Source organism: Anoplopoma fimbria, chromosome 14, assembly GCF_027596085.1.
Source record: "Anoplopoma fimbria isolate UVic2021 breed Golden Eagle Sablefish chromosome 14, Afim_UVic_2022, whole genome shotgun sequence".
Lineage (NCBI taxonomy): Eukaryota > Metazoa > Chordata > Actinopteri > Perciformes > Anoplopomatidae > Anoplopoma > Anoplopoma fimbria.
Window position 1 is genome coordinate 17,759,149 of NC_072462.1, and position 16,766 is coordinate 17,775,914.

The following is a 16,766-nucleotide window of genomic DNA, read 5'->3' on the forward strand; positions in this document are numbered from 1 at the left end:
ACACCTCCCCTGAAGACTTCCATGTCTTCTTCTCTCCGTCCTGCTCTTTGGACACACATGTTCTTTCTATATAGTATTTGCATGTGCCTGTTTGTGTATGTCTGTGTTTGTGCAAGTACGTGGGTTTGTATATATGGGTTTTCCAGCCTTTGCTCCCAAAGAATGTAACCTCTGAGACACTCTACAAACTCAGTAAATATCTCCACCACAGTCCATGTTATGTTAACTAAAGTCAAGCTTCCCATCTGTGTGCAACCTGTGTGTTTCACTTTGTTCAGCATGTCTGGTTCCTCACTCTGCTTGTAGGGTTGACAGCCAACACAGTAAATGATCCTGTAAAGCATCACAAGACTGTGAGATGATTAAAGGGGTAGTCAAGAAGAAAAAAATTCAGCAAAACAAATGTGTTTTTATGTGGTCTTTGCTTTTATTGTGAAATGAGGGATGACTTTACCTCAAACATTGGTTTGAATAAAGAAGTTTCGGGGGGAAATCAATTTTGTAAGAACCGCCAACAACTCTGAAATGTGACAAACATCCCCTTTAAACTGTAGCTAAGCACCTGAGTAAATGTACTTGGTCCAAAATATTCGTCCAGAAAGAAAAAATGCCCACTCACTCATTCATTTCATAGGCTATCTTTGTGGACTGTGAGCAGATGTAACAGTTAAAGGGCTATTGAAGTAATAAACTAATTCAAGTTCATCAGAAGTTTTATTTCTGTATCTTATTAAAACGTATTAAGTGAGCAAGTGTGCACAGCACTGTAAACTTTGGGCCTGGCTGAATATAAATTAAGGACTGCTGATAAACATGTGGTTAGCTCAGCCTGCCTTTGCAAAGTTATCTGCACGTGAAGTTATCGCTTCCTCTCTCTCTTCGTGGGAATTTTTCCTCTCTCACTCTTTCTCTTCTGCTGAAAGCAAACTGAAGAGTGTCAATAAGGTTCCTCAGTGAATGTGTGTGTGCTGAGAAAGAGAGAAGTATGTGTTTCTGGCTATTTCTGTGTGTGCGTGCGTGTGTGTGTGTGTGTGTGTGTGTGTGTGTGTGTTTGCTAGCCCTCGTCCAGCCAGCGCCAGGTGATATGGCCTGGTACGGAAGGTCAGCGCTGTGATGTCACTTCCCCTTCCTCTCCGGATATTCCCAGCATTCTGCTGCCAGCAGCCGGGAACTCTGGGAACTTAGAGCAGGAAGACCGGCTCCTTCGAGAGAGAGAGAGAGAGAGAGAGAGCATATATATCTGTTATTTGGTTGTTGTTTTTTGCTGCGTTGAATGACTCATTTTCTGTAAAAAACTAAATAAAATAAAAAAACAAAAGCAGCCAGGAGAGAGTTAAATAGGAGGTAGAAGAGCTAACAGCACAGGAATGAGGATGGTGCTGTTGTGCAGCCAACTGTTTGTTTCTCTTACTATATTATTGTGTGTGCTGCAGGCCTATTTGATTGAGATTGTGTGAAATACACGTATCGTCTGTAAATGGAGCAATATCGCCCCCTCCTGGCTATTTTCACTAAATGCAGAGCAGTAGGCATGTAGATGATAAATCTGAGTAGAAATGGCAGAGGTCCAGTTGGAAAAGATCCAAATCAATCTTTAGTTTTTTTCTAAAAGAGAATGTGCAGTTTTATAAATATGACATACCTCAACCTTAATGCACTTTGTAGGGAGAAATACAGAAAGACAGAGAGACAGCAGATGGCTGCCCTGTATTTGTAAAATGTGTGTGTCAAAGGAGACCATTTTAATATTTCAATAGACTAATATTAACAATCAGTGATGGAAGAAGTATTCACAACTAAAGTATGGGTAGCAATATTACACTTTAAAATACTCTGTTACAAGTAAAAGTTCTGCATTCAAAATATTACTCAAGTAAAAGTAAACAAGTATTTGAATCAACATGTATTTTAAGTACCAAAAGTAAAAGTAGTCATTATGCAGAATAATAAATATGACTGGATTAGAATTATTGAGGCATTACTGTGGTCATCATTTTAATGTTGAAGCTGGTAAAGATGGAGCTCATTTTAGTTCCTTTTCATCATGCTGGCTAATTTAATCTATAATAATACATCATTTCAGGTTTATTTATATTTATATATTCTGAATCTGCAAAGTGACTAAAGCTGTCAGATAAATGTCATGGGGTTAGTAGAATATATCCCTCTGCAATGTACAGGAGTAGAAAGTAGCATAAAATAGAAACAAGTATAAGTACTTAAAAACTGTAGCCAATTTAAGTACAGTACTTGAATAAATGTGCTCAGATACATTCAACCATTGTTAGCTTGAATACATTGAATAACTTTTTTTCTACACAATGAACTGGTGAATTATTCTATTTCAACTCAATACTAGTAATAACTAACAACTACTGATATTTTTAAAAACACACACAAATAAATAAATAACATTTTAAAGGGGTGGACCCTTCACAATGAACTGGTGAATTATTCTATTTCAACTCAATACTAGTAATAACTAACAACTACTGATATTTAAAAACACACACAAATAAATAAATAACATTTTAAAGGGGTGGACCCTTCACAATGAACTGGTGAATTATTCTATTTCAACTCAATACTAGTAATAACTAACAACTACTGATATTTAAAAACACACACAAATAAATAAATAACATTTTAAAGGGGTGGACCCTTCACAATGAACTGGTGAATTATTCTATTTCAACTCAATACTAGTAATAACTAACAACTACTGATATTTTTAAAAACACACAAATAAATAAGTAACATTTTAAAGGGGTGGACCCTTCACAATGAACTGGTGAATTATTCTATTTCAACTCAATACTAGTAATAACTAACAACTAGTAACTACTGATATTTTTAAAAACACACACAAATAAATAAATAACATAAAGGGGTTTTCAAATGAAAATTATTCACAACAATACTAAATAAATAATATTTAAAAACACACACAAATAAATAAGTAACATTTTAAAGGGGTGGACCCTTCACAATGAACTGGTGAATTATTCTATTTCAACTCAATACTAGTAATAACTAACAACTACTGATATTTAAAAACACACACAAATAAATAAGTAACATTTTAAAGGGGTGGACCCTTCACAATGAACTGGTGAATTATTCTATTTCAACTCAATACTAGTAATAACTAACAACTACTGATATTTAAAAACACACACAAATAAATAAATAAAAACACACACAAATAAATAAATAAGTAACATTTTAAAGGGGTGACCCCCTGGTATCCCCCTACCGAGGCCACAGAGCGTTGGGTGCTATTGAGGCTGCACCACGCTGCGGCCTGCGGTGACGCGTCTGCCCTCCAGGCCAACAGGTGGAGGTGTGCCCACGACCGTCGCAATGCTCAGCCCACAGCGGAAGCAGAGGCACTTTTGGGAAAGCGTTTTTTCAAAGTCTTGCAACATTTGTGGCAGAGTCAAACCCTTGGACACGCCGCACAAGGTCAGCGGCACTTGCATGAACTGCTGCTGTCAGCTGGCCGTGAGCACGTTGTTGAAGTACAGACAGAGACCGGGTTATTAATATAATTCAAACTTTAAAGTTACCTCAATGATGGCCAGAGGAAGCCGCAGCCGTCCCTCAGCTCCAGCCAGGTAGATATATTTACAAATATTGCAAAACGGATTTATTCTGTGCTGTTGGGATATTGCAGATGGCAGGAAATAGCGCTAATTCAGACTTTAAACACATTATATTGACAGTGTAACGTAAAGTTTAAAGTCAGGCTAATAACTACATTATATACCGACATAGTTTTATTGTTGTTGCGTCACAACTCAGTGAGACAATGTCAACTCAGTTGTATGGACATGACATAATGACAAGAAATCTGACATTTTAGTTTTGAATGCTGAAGTATTTAGTTTTGCACTTATGACAGTAGTTGACTGAATATCTTTATAGTTAAGGGACTTCGATGCAGAGACACGTATTTGTTTTTTGGTAGAGGTGTTTAGTGGATCAGAAATGTAACTTTCTATTCTCCAAAACAAAAGTGCTTTGCTTAATTATCATGTGTCAGGTAAATGTCAGTGGGATTACTAATGTTAGAGAGCAACACTGATTATAAGTAAATAATAGAATGATAAAATACATTTGGACGATTGGAAGTTTTTTGGTTTGTTTTAGGCCATCATACCTGCTTGATTTCCACTCCGCCCTCCACTACATGGATAGCTGATAAGAACAGTTATAAATTAAACATAAGTCAATTAAATTAAATTCAATGTGGCTTTATTGGCATGGAAATTTCGAAAACAGTGTTTACAGAGCATTAAATAAATAAAAGGTCTAGCATGACCTTTTTTTGGTCTGATTAATTTACCAAATAAAAATCGTCAGCATTTGCTAGTTATCCTATGTGAACATCCTGAAACAATTAGAATGTTTGGTATTACTAACAGGTCCCTTGGGGACTACTATTTGAAGGCACCACTTGCTGGTACTTGTGATAGACATTTGAACTTATTTTTAACATTTTATAGACAAAGAAAATGGGAAGGAAGCTGAGACTGAAAAGCCCTGAGTGATATAAGATAAATATTATCATCGTAGTAGATTGCATGAAGGTATAATTCATTATCTACGCCTGATACAGCTGAATGGAAAGGACAGGTGGTGGTTTGCCACAGAATAAGGAATGTTCCTTAATGTCCCATTAAGCCTCACTAATGCAAAATAAATGTAATGGGTTTTTTATTTTTTTTTTTAGTCCAGCTATATCCCATGCCCCGGCCCCGGCCCCCGCTCATGCACCTCCTGCTGCGATGGCCCCGACTCCAGCTCCGTCCCAGGGTCCGGGCCTCATGGCCCAGATGGCTACCACAGCTGCTGGCGTGGCAGTAGGCTCGGCTATGGGCCACGTCCTTGTCAGCGCCCTTTCAGGATCGAGTGGTGGAAGCAGCAATGCAGAGCCAGCCAAGCCTTCATCCCAGGTAAGAGGTGGAGTATAATCAGACAGGATTAGGACGGCTGGATGACTGAACCTAGCTGGACTTTAACACGTCAACTGGTCCCTCCTCATTGGGAGGTGTTGCACTTTTGTGCGGGGAGTGTTTTGAGTCTGACTTTATCTTGGTGGTTTTTCCCTCACCTGTCTGGAACTGCTGAAATGCATAATTTTCTCCATCTGGACCAAGGACTTAAAGTATAGAGCCACGACAGATCAGTTAACTAATTTGTCAATTGATCAACCTTTGTCATTATTATTATTTTTAGAAAATGGAGATCATCTGTTGATTGCTTTGTGCTGATTTGTCTTTAGGTACTGGACTAGTCAGTAAAGACCCTGGTACAGGTTTCATTTGCTGCACAACAGACTATACAGAGCCCCACTGACTCATGCATACCAACCTTCACTATTGTCGTTACTCTCTAGTTTTCAGACGTTGTTGGATTCTCTCAAACATTTGAACTCAAATTTTAAAAAAACTGCACTGTGACCACAGAATGAGGAACCAATTCCGTAAAGTAAAAAACAAATCAAATACTTAGGAAAACGTGGCATGGTTTCCCAAATATTACAGTGCATGAGAGATTTTGGTCTAAATTATTTATTCATTTAGATAGGAGAACCATGAACCATGCCAGATGGATAGGAGAATTTTGTTAAGATTTGATCCTATGGAGAGGCAATTACTACATTTTTGTTGGAGAAATGTAAACCTGTCTTTATACAAAAACCTGGTCCCTGATCCATGTTGCATTGCCAGTAGCTTTTCTATAAGAAGGCAGGGCTGGGTGGTGTTGAAAGCACTGCACGTGTCTCAGGTGGTATTTTTGGGATACTTGGGACAAACACCTGATTTACCGAGTAAATAATATTTGAAGACATTTTGAATATATTTGTTAACAGAACATAACACCCACCAGACTGTTTCTTGTTAAGTTGTGGCCAAACCAGAGCTGACCACATGAGGCTGACCTCGACCACTGAGCCCATTTCTGACTTTTATAGCAGCAGTTTTCTGCAGTTCGGACACAATGTGTGATGTGTTTCTTTCCTTGCTTGTACAATTCCAGGAGCCCCCCCGACCTGTTTCTGCTCCCGCCCAGCCAGGCCCATGTCACTTTGAGGTCAAACAGTTCCTTGATTGTGCCACCAACCAGTCAGATCTGACTTTATGTGAGGGCTTCAATGAGGCGCTCAAACAGTGCAAGTCCTACCGAGGTGAGTCTACCGTGACACCTTTCGAGAGTTATCTTAAAATTAGGCAGCTTCTTTTAAATTTGTATTTAATTATTCATGTTCTCCTCATGTAACTACATTTGGTTATCCTGGAAAAGCACATGCTGAGGAACTTTTACACTTTTACAGTTGAGAATTTTTATTTAGCGACTTCTCGTAAGGTAGCTGCAGCAACTCCTTCCACATAAGTTTAAACCAACAATGATTTTGACAGGATTTTAATATGTATCATGTTGACCTCCTTCTGTTTTTCTGTAGGTGTGACATCACTGGTGTAAATGAAGGTCATGAGCCGTCATGACGGACATACTGAAGACTTGACCACATAACACTAAAATGTGAACGTGTACCACAGGAAGTGAGCATGTTGGTTTTGTTGATTGATGACAGTGTTATGTATGAAATGTTTTTAGGCATGTACAGTGATACCCCCTTAATAAACAGCTGCTATCTACTTGCACATTCTGTCTGTATGGGTTGTCTTTATTTCTGTCATGTCACGTTGTTAGCCACAAGTTGCCCTTTACTGTACGTTTTTAATTTTAATTTTTTATGATTGTCAATTTGCTGATTTTTCATGTTTATTTTCCAATAGTTTTTTTTGTATCAAGCCTCTGACAGCTCAGCTGTAATGGTAAATATAAAATACATATTCTGCATACCTTCAGCCATCACATTAATGTATCCAGGGTCGTATATCTTCACCTTGCTTTGGAGCTTTTATTGGTGAAGGGTTGTCTCCCATGTAACTTTGTCGTTTCGGAGACATTTTAATTCCATGTCTAACTATGGTGAGGACTTGAGTCATGATTTTTTTTAGGACTTTTCATGCAAAAAGCCATTCATATCAAAATGTACATTTCTTAACCTACACAGTGATATTTTACCTCTTATAAGGCTTTAAAACTCCATTAAATCTATCCAAAAAGACATACTGGGGATTTGGTAACGGTAGTCCTACTATTTTTGTGATTGTGGGGAGCTGCTTCATTTATTTATTACATGGTTAAAAATATTTAATTAATGTTCATTATGTATGCATATTTGCCTATACTTTTCAAAATCAAAACACTAGATAATAATCTCACTTCCACCATCTGTCTTTGTCTCCTCCCACTAAACTACTGTAAACACCCATCACAGATATCGAGCATATGAAGCCAGCTGAGGTTTCCTGAGACCCTAAACACAAATAATGGAACACTAATTATTATGTTCCATGCTGGAATACATGAGCTCGTGTCACGTGGTCAAAGTTGTTGTACCACGTGGTCTGCGCGTCACCCACAGACGCGTCTCAAAAAAGACTCAGCTGGGTAACTGGGAGGACTGCTGTTAGTGTAGCTACCAATGTTATTTACACAGTCTAAACTCGGCGCACCATACTCCCCAGTCGACCCAGCTTATCTGTGCTTATCTGTTTTACTCACACATAACTTTGGCAGACAGCTGACCTCACCAACGCTAACATTGAGCTTCTCCCAGCACTAGCTAGCAGTAGCTAGCTGGAGCCCACAGCAGAGCTAGCAGCAGAGCTAGCAGCAGCTAGGTGCGTAGCAGCGATGGAGTGGCTGGGTAACGGAGCAACGATTAACCGAGAGGAAGAGTCGAGCTCAAGTCGACTCAGTGGTGGTTATCCTCACCAGCAGGTAATGAAGGTGTAGCCAAGCTTTACTTGGCATAGTGGATCTAACTTAACGGTATTAAAAGCATGCTGACTAGCTAAACCTGTTTGGGGATCAGTGAAGTGAGTTCATGCCAACCTGGATTGCTTGCCTGTAAGCAACAGTATGGGCTAGTGTCTGTTTCTAGCTTTGCTGTCACTGTCTTACTAGCCAGCTAGCTAAACTATCACATGTATCCAATAACTGTCATGGTGCACAACAGCACTGTCCAGGCTGCATGTTGGAGTGCATACTGACCTCACGCAAACCCAGATTTGCGCAGTCAAGTCTATCTATATGTCCCCTTAACGCGTGGTTATAATGGAAATGGATCACTTGCTGTGTCATCATCCTGTCAGGACATGTCCCTATTCCCCCCCTTCCCAGGTCCTCGATATTCTCAGACTGTGTGTGTGTGTGTGTGTGTGTGTGTGTGTGTGTGTGTGTGTGTGGTGTCTGTTGTTGACTAGATAAGGCATTTGTCTGTTTTGGTACCCATGAATAAAATAGATGCAAGCCTTTTTATTTTTAGCCCTCTCGCCCCACCCTGTACTAAATACAGCATGGTTGTGGTAAGAAGCCAAATGGTTTACATTGTGTGTGTGTGTGTGTGTGTGTGTGTGTGTGTGTGTGTGTGTGTGTGTGTGTGTGTGTGTGTGTGTGTGTGTGTGTGTGTGTGTGTGTGTGTGTGTGCTTAAGAGTGAGCACGCAGTTTGTAGCTGTTCACTCTCAGCTGAGCCAGTGTTTCTATGGAAAAAAGGTGTATAAGACTTCAAGTTATGTCCTTTGCAGGATGTTGTTAATGTGGACTTCTGCTTGTTGAATACAAAGTACATGACACAGGGTTTCTGTGCTGTAGATGTGCCCACTTTGTTCTATTTTTAAAGCTTAGACCCTTTGTTCCCTTTGCAATGGAGACACGTGCATCCACATGTTCTCGGATAGGTCAAAGCTTATTTCAAGATTTAAAACACCAAATTGCTTTTACCATCAAGGCCCTGAGGAAATCTTAGGTTAGCTAATTTAGAGAAAAAGAAAGTAGGGTAATTTTTTGAGGTATACCAAACACTGTGGTAGGTAGACAGGGAATAACAGTTACCTGCTCAAGGCGCAATGTATATGTTATTAATTGCCAAGTTAACTTGAGTCCATGACAATTGGACTCAAGCCTTTCTGTCATAGTCCTTATCTTTTCCATTCTTTCTCCCTCTTCTATTTACCTCACACCAGTCACCATCATCGCACGTTTGTGATTGTGCCATGGCGTCCCTGTGCCAGAGCCAGCACCGCTGCGTGAAGGCCTCCATCGTCTCCAGCTGGAGACTGGCAGAGGCCCAGGATCAGCTGTGCTCTCTAGGAGTCCACAGCTCCGAGTCCCTGGAGCAGGAACGAGCTCGGACTCTGGCTTGCCCCACCGAACTCACGCACACTGAGGAGGAGTGGCGCCGCAAGGAGAGCATGCTGGGATGTCAGGAACCCAGCCGCAGTCCTGTGCTTGGAGCTGACAGAAGTTGGGACGTTTTTGATAAGGTAAGCAAACAGTTTGGCTTTTTTCACATTTTAGTGAGCTGTTGTGATGCATAAAGCTGACATGAAAAAGGAAAACTAAATCATGACTGGAATCTGGACAAACGATTGAAAGATTTCAAAAGAACAAATATATTGTGATGTTGTCTATTAACATTTTCTTATTAATACTACTACACTGTGTATACCTACTGTTGTCTCACCATCTAATAACTTTAGCAACAGTTAATCAATGTCTCCTCTCTCTTCCAGAGTATCATCAATGTCCCAAATCAAACTTTAGAAATGGATCAGGACAAGTGCAAGACGTTTCTCCAAAAGTATGACCAAGAGCTCAGGCATTTTGGTAAGTGTAATCTGAAGTTTGTTATAAGAATGGTCCTGTCCTCAGACTAATGGTAACAAAAAGGTTGGGTCTAGTATGTTTGTAGGTACATACAATATAATAATTTAGCTCTTCATCTTGTTGCTTGCTGATTCTTGCAGGTTTAGGCAGGGTTCCTTCTCCAGCTTTACTGAAATATTTACTTTACATGTGCATACTTCATTTTATAATGAATGATTCAGTTTTATGCAGGGCTTTTATCTCAAAATAGAACACCCGAATGTGGTAGAAGAAGGCAAGCCACCTTCTGTTTTACAGCAAACTCCTGGCATTTGTCAGTTATAGAATGGTTGCTTTGTGTGTAAATGTTTGTGCCTCTAACCAGCGAGGTAGTTGGTGCTGCATGTCAGTTGTGCAGAAGAGTTCATGTCACAGTCTGTACTTTTTCCCACTCTAACAATCTGACTTTTTAAAAAGCTATAGATTTGTTCTCTTTAATTGCCTCCCTCAAAGAAGTTTCCATAAAAGCAGGAAGTGTCTGCACTGAAGGGCAGGAAATGAGTCTTGAAACATACATTATGCTTTGGAAAATGATCCGAATGAATATAGAACACAGCCTACACATTTCTTAGTGTTGAAACAGAAGTGCTGGACAGCTTAAAATGTTAAGCAGGGACTGATCACTAACTAATCATAAGGAGTTCCAATTATAGACGAAAGATAAAAAGATTAACTCTACTATGTCCGCTTTAAGTGCCCAATAATACAAAACTCTCACACTCTTATTGCTGTAAGTATTTCTGACATCAATTTAATATTAGCAATATTAGCAAGCACCTGAGTTTTCTTTAACAGTAGTTAAACATGTAAATCATGGTTCTTTTTTATGTCTTCAAAAAACATGAACCAATATGCTTTTTATTCATTTTTCAGGTATGTTGCGGAGATGGGACGACAGTCAGCGGTTCCTCTCAGACATGCCTCAGCTCATATGTGAGGAAACGGCCAACTACTTAATTCTGTGGTGCATGAGACTACAGCAAGAAGGGGTGAGTTACTGAAAAGATCAGGCTGGTGTTATTTTAGCTTTTTATTATCACTACAATTAAACCTACAATATGTGTAGTCGAAGGCTGATATGGATAATACCTCTGTGGCAGAGAATTCTTTTGACAGTTTATGAGATTTCTTTTTATTAAAACACATTAGAGTCATATAGTTGCGTGGGTGGCATATTGAAGCTTTTACGATAAACACCTCTCAGCTCGTCAAACTAGTACGGCAGTGTAAACATGGAACCACAAGCCTGAGCATGTGCTCTGTTATCCCAAACATTGAAAATACAGTTGTGGGGTAGTTAAAGCATTAACTCCTTCCTGCTTACATAGAATATGACTCTTCCAAATAAAGAAATATCCTCCCCTGCTTTAAATGTCCAATATGTGGGCCCTGATTTCAAACTAATGCAGTATGACACAATATAAATGTGTTAAAAGTACAGAATTTACCTTTTTGCTGTTAGTGCTTACCTCTCTGTAGAAATCTGATATTTTGAGTAGAAACTTTGCCACAATTAACACACTGATAAAGTAGCTGGAAACTTCCCATATACAACAGCACATACTGCAAAGATGATATGAGGTTTTAGAATGAATTAATAACATAGCACAATTGATGTATTGTGCATTGTCCTGTAGAAACAAGCCCTGATGGAGCAGGTGGCGCACCAAGCTGTAGTCATGCAGTTCATCCTGGAGATGGCCACGAACTCTCAGCAGGATCCCCGAGGCTGCTTCAGACATTTCTTCCACAAAGCCAAAGTAAGACAAAATCATCTCATTAATACTGTGAATGTACTGCACCTCTCCGTGTATCCGTCTGTGGCTCTCATTCTGTTGTGTGCAGGGGCATGCATAAGGCACTTTTCTTAATATCGTTACCTTGGTTGCTTTGTAGGAAGGACAAGACGTCTACTTAGAAGTCTTCCATACAGAGCTTGAGGCCTTCAAACACAGAGTGAAAGAATACACAGATAAGTCTAGAGATGATCCATCCAACAATGTCAAACAACAGAAAACTGGCACAAACTGCAAGCTCGACCCCAAAGAAGCCTCGGACCCTTTACCTCCAGTAAGTGCTCCTTCTCTCTTTTTCATAGGCTGTTGCAGTTACTGCACACAGCTGTGGGGTGGCACCATTGAGCTGTTGTATTTAGGCTGGTGATTATATACAAAACACAAGGGCCGTCTTTAGTTGGATGCTGGATTTTAAAGTGTCAGCACTCGTGTTCTATTTCTTAGTGATATTTTTTGTCACAAAACGTGCAAAGAAATATATTCACATAAAGTAAATATACAGCAGCTGCCATACGTTGATAATACCTGCACACCAGGACCTTGAGTTCATGCTGCAGATGTTATCAGTGAGACCAAATAGCCTTTTCGTTGTCCTGTCCTTAATTTGAAAACCTCTGCCATACAGTAGAGATTTTGCTAGAACATCCTGGCTTTTAGTTTCACTGACTCAGACAAAAATGCGCTCGCTGGAAGTGTGACGTGCCAAGTTAAAACATGATAACCTAGCAGTAGTGCAAAAGAAAATAGAAGATAACTTACATTTTTTGGGGCGTTACAAATTCCTCTGCAGGGTTCTCTTGAAACTGTTAAAGAGCACCACAGTGGATATTGTTTTCTGTAGTAAAACACCTTATGTGATGTAGGTTAAATCACTAGAAAAGCAAATCAAGTCAATGTAAAAAAATGTCTTTTATTTTTGTGATTGTGGGGAGCTGCTTCATTTATTTATTACATGGTTAAAAATATTTAATTAATGTTCATTATGTATGCATATTTGCCTATACTTTTCAAAATCAAAACACTAGATAATAATCTCACTTCCACCATCTGTCTTTGTCTCCTCCCACTTTTAGATCATTATTCTGCATCATTCTGTTTCCTAGATCATTGTAGCTTTACCTGCTCCACCATTTTAAAGAGAAGTAATAGGTGACAAATGTGGGCAAATCTTCACTCTCAGGACCTTTTTTTTAAATTGTCTGTAATAACATACGTGCAAGATTCCACATACTTTTCTACTAAACTTGATCCTTGTAGTTTGAAAGCCTTTTGTGGTCAAGGTATAATGAGGCCTCCTCCCCTCTGTTGGCCCCAAAGCTTGACTAGCTGCCAAACATCTACTCAGAGAAAAGGGAAAAAAAAAACACATCCCCCCCATTCTCCCAGAGAAGAAAGATGGCTACCCAGGAATGTGATCGAGCCTGTTGAAAGTGAAGCTCGGCTCTGCTGGTCCTGCTTTTGTATTTTTGTTGTTTGCTTTTTGTAGCTTCCCTCATCACCTCAGTTTAAACTGGGAAGTGTCTGAGGGATGATTTGGAGGAGAATACACACATGAAAAGCTTTTCTTTATGAAAAAAAGCAGATGTGTGATTCCTCCTAGCTTTTTAGTCCTCCTGGCTTTTTAGTTCATAGTAAAAGTTCTCTGCACTGGAAAACGCGTGAATTCAAGATCAAAATTCTCGTTTCCGCTCAGATTAGGGCATTGAATGTTAAAGAGGCAGAGTGTAGTTACATAACCATCATAATCCTCTAACTAGGCAACAGTAGGTTAATCCTTCAGAGTCTCTCTGCAGCTTCGTTTCAAACCTATATTTGATTTAGATGTGTGCACGACATTCCTCATCTAATTAAAGTTTTTTTTTTTTAACCAATGGACTCCCTGTCTTCCTCTCCCTCCACTAGGTGGCGGAGTATCCTAAGAAGCTTTGTTTAGAGGCTGGACTGTGGACAAGCACAGGGAGGTGGACGAAGGATGACGCTACAGAAACGGACGATATACTCATGATGGAGACCTCCTAGTGGTTGTAGGATCGGCCCCCTGCTTTCCCTCCATCTCCATCGCCTTCCCATTTAGGAACAACCTAAATTTTAAGCCCTCTTTACACAGCAGACCAGGCTGAATAACAGTAGTGCAAAGCAGGAATAAAATGAGACATGATCTGTCTTTTAAACTGCAGGAAATAATGTTTGCTGATGACAAACTGAGCTGGTGTCTCTTGCCAGCCAAGCAGACGTGCTGTGCCATAACCCTGCTTTAACAGATGGCGTTCTTATATCCTTCAAGGTGGTTCATTTGTATTTCTCCTGAAACGGAGAAACATCCTTACGTGGATGCAAAACAAACTGACAAATTGAAAAACAACACAAGGAATACTAAAACAATAAAAAAACTTTGGGCAGATAGGTAACCTAACCTAATGACTGACGTAGGACGCAGGTCAGTGGACTTCCGAGGAGTATTGTTATTTTAGCTGCTTAAAATGAATCACGAGAAGCACAACTGACAGAATCAGTGGCTTTGTATCCTGTGTGGCGAGTGATGGTTAACGGAGAACGTTTCATGGACATTTATTAAGGCAACGTGTCTTAAAGTAACATATGAAAGTACCTGATCGTGTGTGAGTGTACCGTATCTACTGTATAACAGAACGGAGATGGACATTCAGCAGGTGTGATCTGTGGAACAATTTGATTTCAATCATGAGGGGAAAAAAGAAAGCGATGCTGTGGTTTTATGTCTGGAATGTAAGAGAAGTCTCTTTACCGGTGAGTTTCAGACTTGATGTCCGTCTCTCCACACCTTTTTGTATTATTTTTTTTGCATTGGTTTACTAAAAGCTAACCTGCTAGCTGTATGCTAATGAGCAAACGGTTTGCATTTAATGACGTAATGAATTTGTAGGAATACAGTTCCAGTTGTGGTTACTTGGATTTGTGTTTTCTTCAGCATTTAACTTTTCAGGCTAAAAAGGAATTACAATCTTGGAGGAAAAAGGTCAATGAAGGAGTTTTGGGTCAGATTCACCCTGCAGGCCTTGCCTCTCAGACTCACAACTGACATGCATGTCTTTAGTGGCACACAACCCACAGGTCTCTAAGGCTCATTATGAGGAGAGGATAAATAATGGAAAATGTGTGTGTGGCTAGTCGGTTAGCTGGCTTAGAGTTTTCTAAATTAAGCAGACAGCAGGGATGCTTATAATATTTAGCTTTTGCTGCAAATGCTGCTCGAAGAGTTGATTGTTTTTTTGTTTTTTTAACACTTTGCAGGATTGCAGGCAGAATGAGGTCAGAGCATGTTATAAACTTCAGAAGTGTGACAATACATTTCCCAAAAGACTGCACAAGAGTGGTTTTACTGGTTAAGGTTTTCTGAAACAGTATTCCTACTGTTGTTTGGAGAGGCTTAAAGGAGCAATTAAAAGTGCTGAGTAATCGAACTACCACCTTTTACATCTGTGACATTCAGAATTTATCTAGCATCTTCACTGTCAGACAAAACACAAATTCACCCAACACACACAATGCTTATGAAATCACTGTAAAATCAATTGAATTGTCAGTCCACATACAACAACAGAAGATGACAGTAATTGTTGTTCACTCGGCTGCATCTTCTCATATTGTCCTCTGTGACAGAAATAATTCAGCCTTTTCAGAACACGTCAGTTGCTTATTTATTCAAGCAGCTTACCATAAAGCACAGACCAATAATGTGCTAAAGACATGAGTGCATGCTTTTTCAGTATGTGATACAATAACACAACTGACCTTTTATTACGTGGTAGAGAAAACATGCATTCTAGAGGTACAGAGTCAACCTTGAGACAACCTTGGTGTTGAGTGTAATTGTGAATTATCCATTTCAATAATGTTATCTGGATGCAAGAGGCATGCTAATGTAAGATATAAAGAGGGCACTACGTTTGTTTGTTTACTTACTTGGCTACTATTCATCAACTAAATTATGCTCCTCCTCGAATGAATTATTTATCAGGCATTCACACGATCAAAGTCTCAAATTTCAACTGGCACACAGGTGATGGTAATGAAAGGGTTTACCAGGCCTGTATGGGTTTTGCGTATTCATTTTCTCTGGTTCAGCTTTCCATCTACAGTACCCAGCATCTGAAACCCAATAACAGCCGCCAGTTTCCTTGTACAAGTTCTCTGAGCAGACAGAAGTCAGTGTTGTGTTGGCTAAAGCTCAGATTCATCTACACCTGAGAAGGAGCTGAAAAGCACCGCGATGGAGGGGAGGGAAAATAAGGGGCTGAGCACTCCACAAAGAAATATTTGTATGCATAAAGGAACTCTCTGCATCTGAATGTGTCCTGCACTTTATAGTTCTCTGCCGTTAAAAACAGAAAAAAGGTCAAGATGGAGTTTTTGAAGCACTTGACTTTATAATTCTTCCTCCTTCCGTATTTTGATTTTGCCACTTTTTTTGTTGTGTTCCCTGTCGTCCAAAATTCAAAGCAGGCTTTAGATAAGCCCCGTTTTGAATTGTAGACATTTAGTTTTACTTTTTGTGTGCTGTTGTTTGCTGACTTATTTTTATTTTTTTAATCAAAGTGTCCAAGTTAGCTTTCGCCCGATTTATCAGGCTTCCAATTAACTGTCCCCTTGTTTTCGTCTTCTTTTTTTTAACAAGACAGCCAAGATCAGTGTGAAAATCTGCTTGAGAAGTAAGATTTTTACTGCTGACTGGGGAATTAAATATACCATATGATGCATTAGAGTACAATGCATGTGTTGATGACTTAAAGCTGCAGTGTGATGCATTGTTCTGAAGTGCAACTGTCATTTCACTAATGGTCATTTCACAGCTCTACGTCTGCTCTGCACAGTGCTGGTGTCGATCAGTCTCATGAAAAACTGCAAGCGTAAACAAAGCTATTGTTAGCAGTGAAGCTAAAGCAATGTGCTGTAGTGGTTTAAAATGTACTTCCTTTTTATTTTTCTTGTCCAAGGTGACTTATCCACTATGCAAAATAATTGTATGGCTTAAGGCTGTTGTACTAAATCTGTGGCCAATATCCATGGTGTCTCAACGTCCGAAAATATATATAATAAACAAAAGTTTTTAGTGAAGATTGAGAGGAATTTCAGTCACTAAGCTTGAGTTTTAGTAAAATGATACACTTCTCATTCAAAGTAGACTGATGTAAGATTTGTCTTCT

The 16,766-nt window shown here is 39.4% G+C and overlaps 2 protein-coding genes across 2 annotated transcripts; both read left to right on the forward strand.

The window, feature by feature from the left end:
• The first annotated feature begins 3,407 nt into the window (after positions 1-3,407).
• Positions 3,408-6,666, forward strand: chchd10 (coiled-coil-helix-coiled-coil-helix domain containing 10). Its single transcript, XM_054612920.1, has 4 exons — positions 3,408-3,617; positions 4,736-4,958; positions 6,046-6,193; positions 6,470-6,666. The coding sequence occupies exons 1-4, from the start codon at positions 3,574-3,576 to the stop codon at positions 6,487-6,489; spliced, it is 435 nt and encodes a 144-aa protein (XP_054468895.1). The 5' UTR covers positions 3,408-3,573; the 3' UTR covers positions 6,490-6,666.
• An 849-nt stretch (positions 6,667-7,515) lies between these two features.
• cdc37l1 (cell division cycle 37-like 1) lies at positions 7,516-16,677 on the forward strand. The gene is made up of 7 exons (XM_054612233.1): positions 7,516-7,860; positions 9,106-9,405; positions 9,655-9,748; positions 10,661-10,776; positions 11,425-11,547; positions 11,684-11,857; positions 13,486-16,677. Exons 1-7 carry the CDS (start codon positions 7,774-7,776, stop codon positions 13,600-13,602), a joined length of 1,011 nt encoding a protein of 336 aa, XP_054468208.1. The 5' UTR covers positions 7,516-7,773; the 3' UTR covers positions 13,603-16,677.
• Positions 16,678-16,766: the final 89 nt, after the last annotated feature.

What these genes read in the sequence shown, in the direction of transcription:
- chchd10 (XM_054612920.1), top strand. Translation starts at nt 3,574, where the DNA reads ATGATGGCCAGAGGAAGCCGCAGCCGTCCCTCAGCTCCAGCCAG. An exon ending in CAGCCAAGCCTTCATCCCAG is followed by an intron (nt 4,959 to 6,045) that starts GTAAGAGGTGGA and finishes GTACAATTCCAG; the next exon opens with GAGCCCCCCCGACCTGTTTC. An exon ending in ACAGTGCAAGTCCTACCGAG is followed by an intron (nt 6,194 to 6,469) that starts GTGAGTCTACCG and finishes GTTTTTCTGTAG; the next exon opens with GTGTGACATCACTGGTGTAA.
- cdc37l1 (XM_054612233.1), top strand. Translation starts at nt 7,774, where the DNA reads ATGGAGTGGCTGGGTAACGGAGCAACGATTAACCGAGAGGAAGAGTCG. An exon ending in GTGGTTATCCTCACCAGCAG is followed by an intron (nt 7,861 to 9,105) that starts GTAATGAAGGTG and finishes ACCTCACACCAG; the next exon opens with TCACCATCATCGCACGTTTG. An exon ending in CCAAGAGCTCAGGCATTTTG is followed by an intron (nt 9,749 to 10,660) that starts GTAAGTGTAATC and finishes TTCATTTTTCAG; the next exon opens with GTATGTTGCGGAGATGGGAC.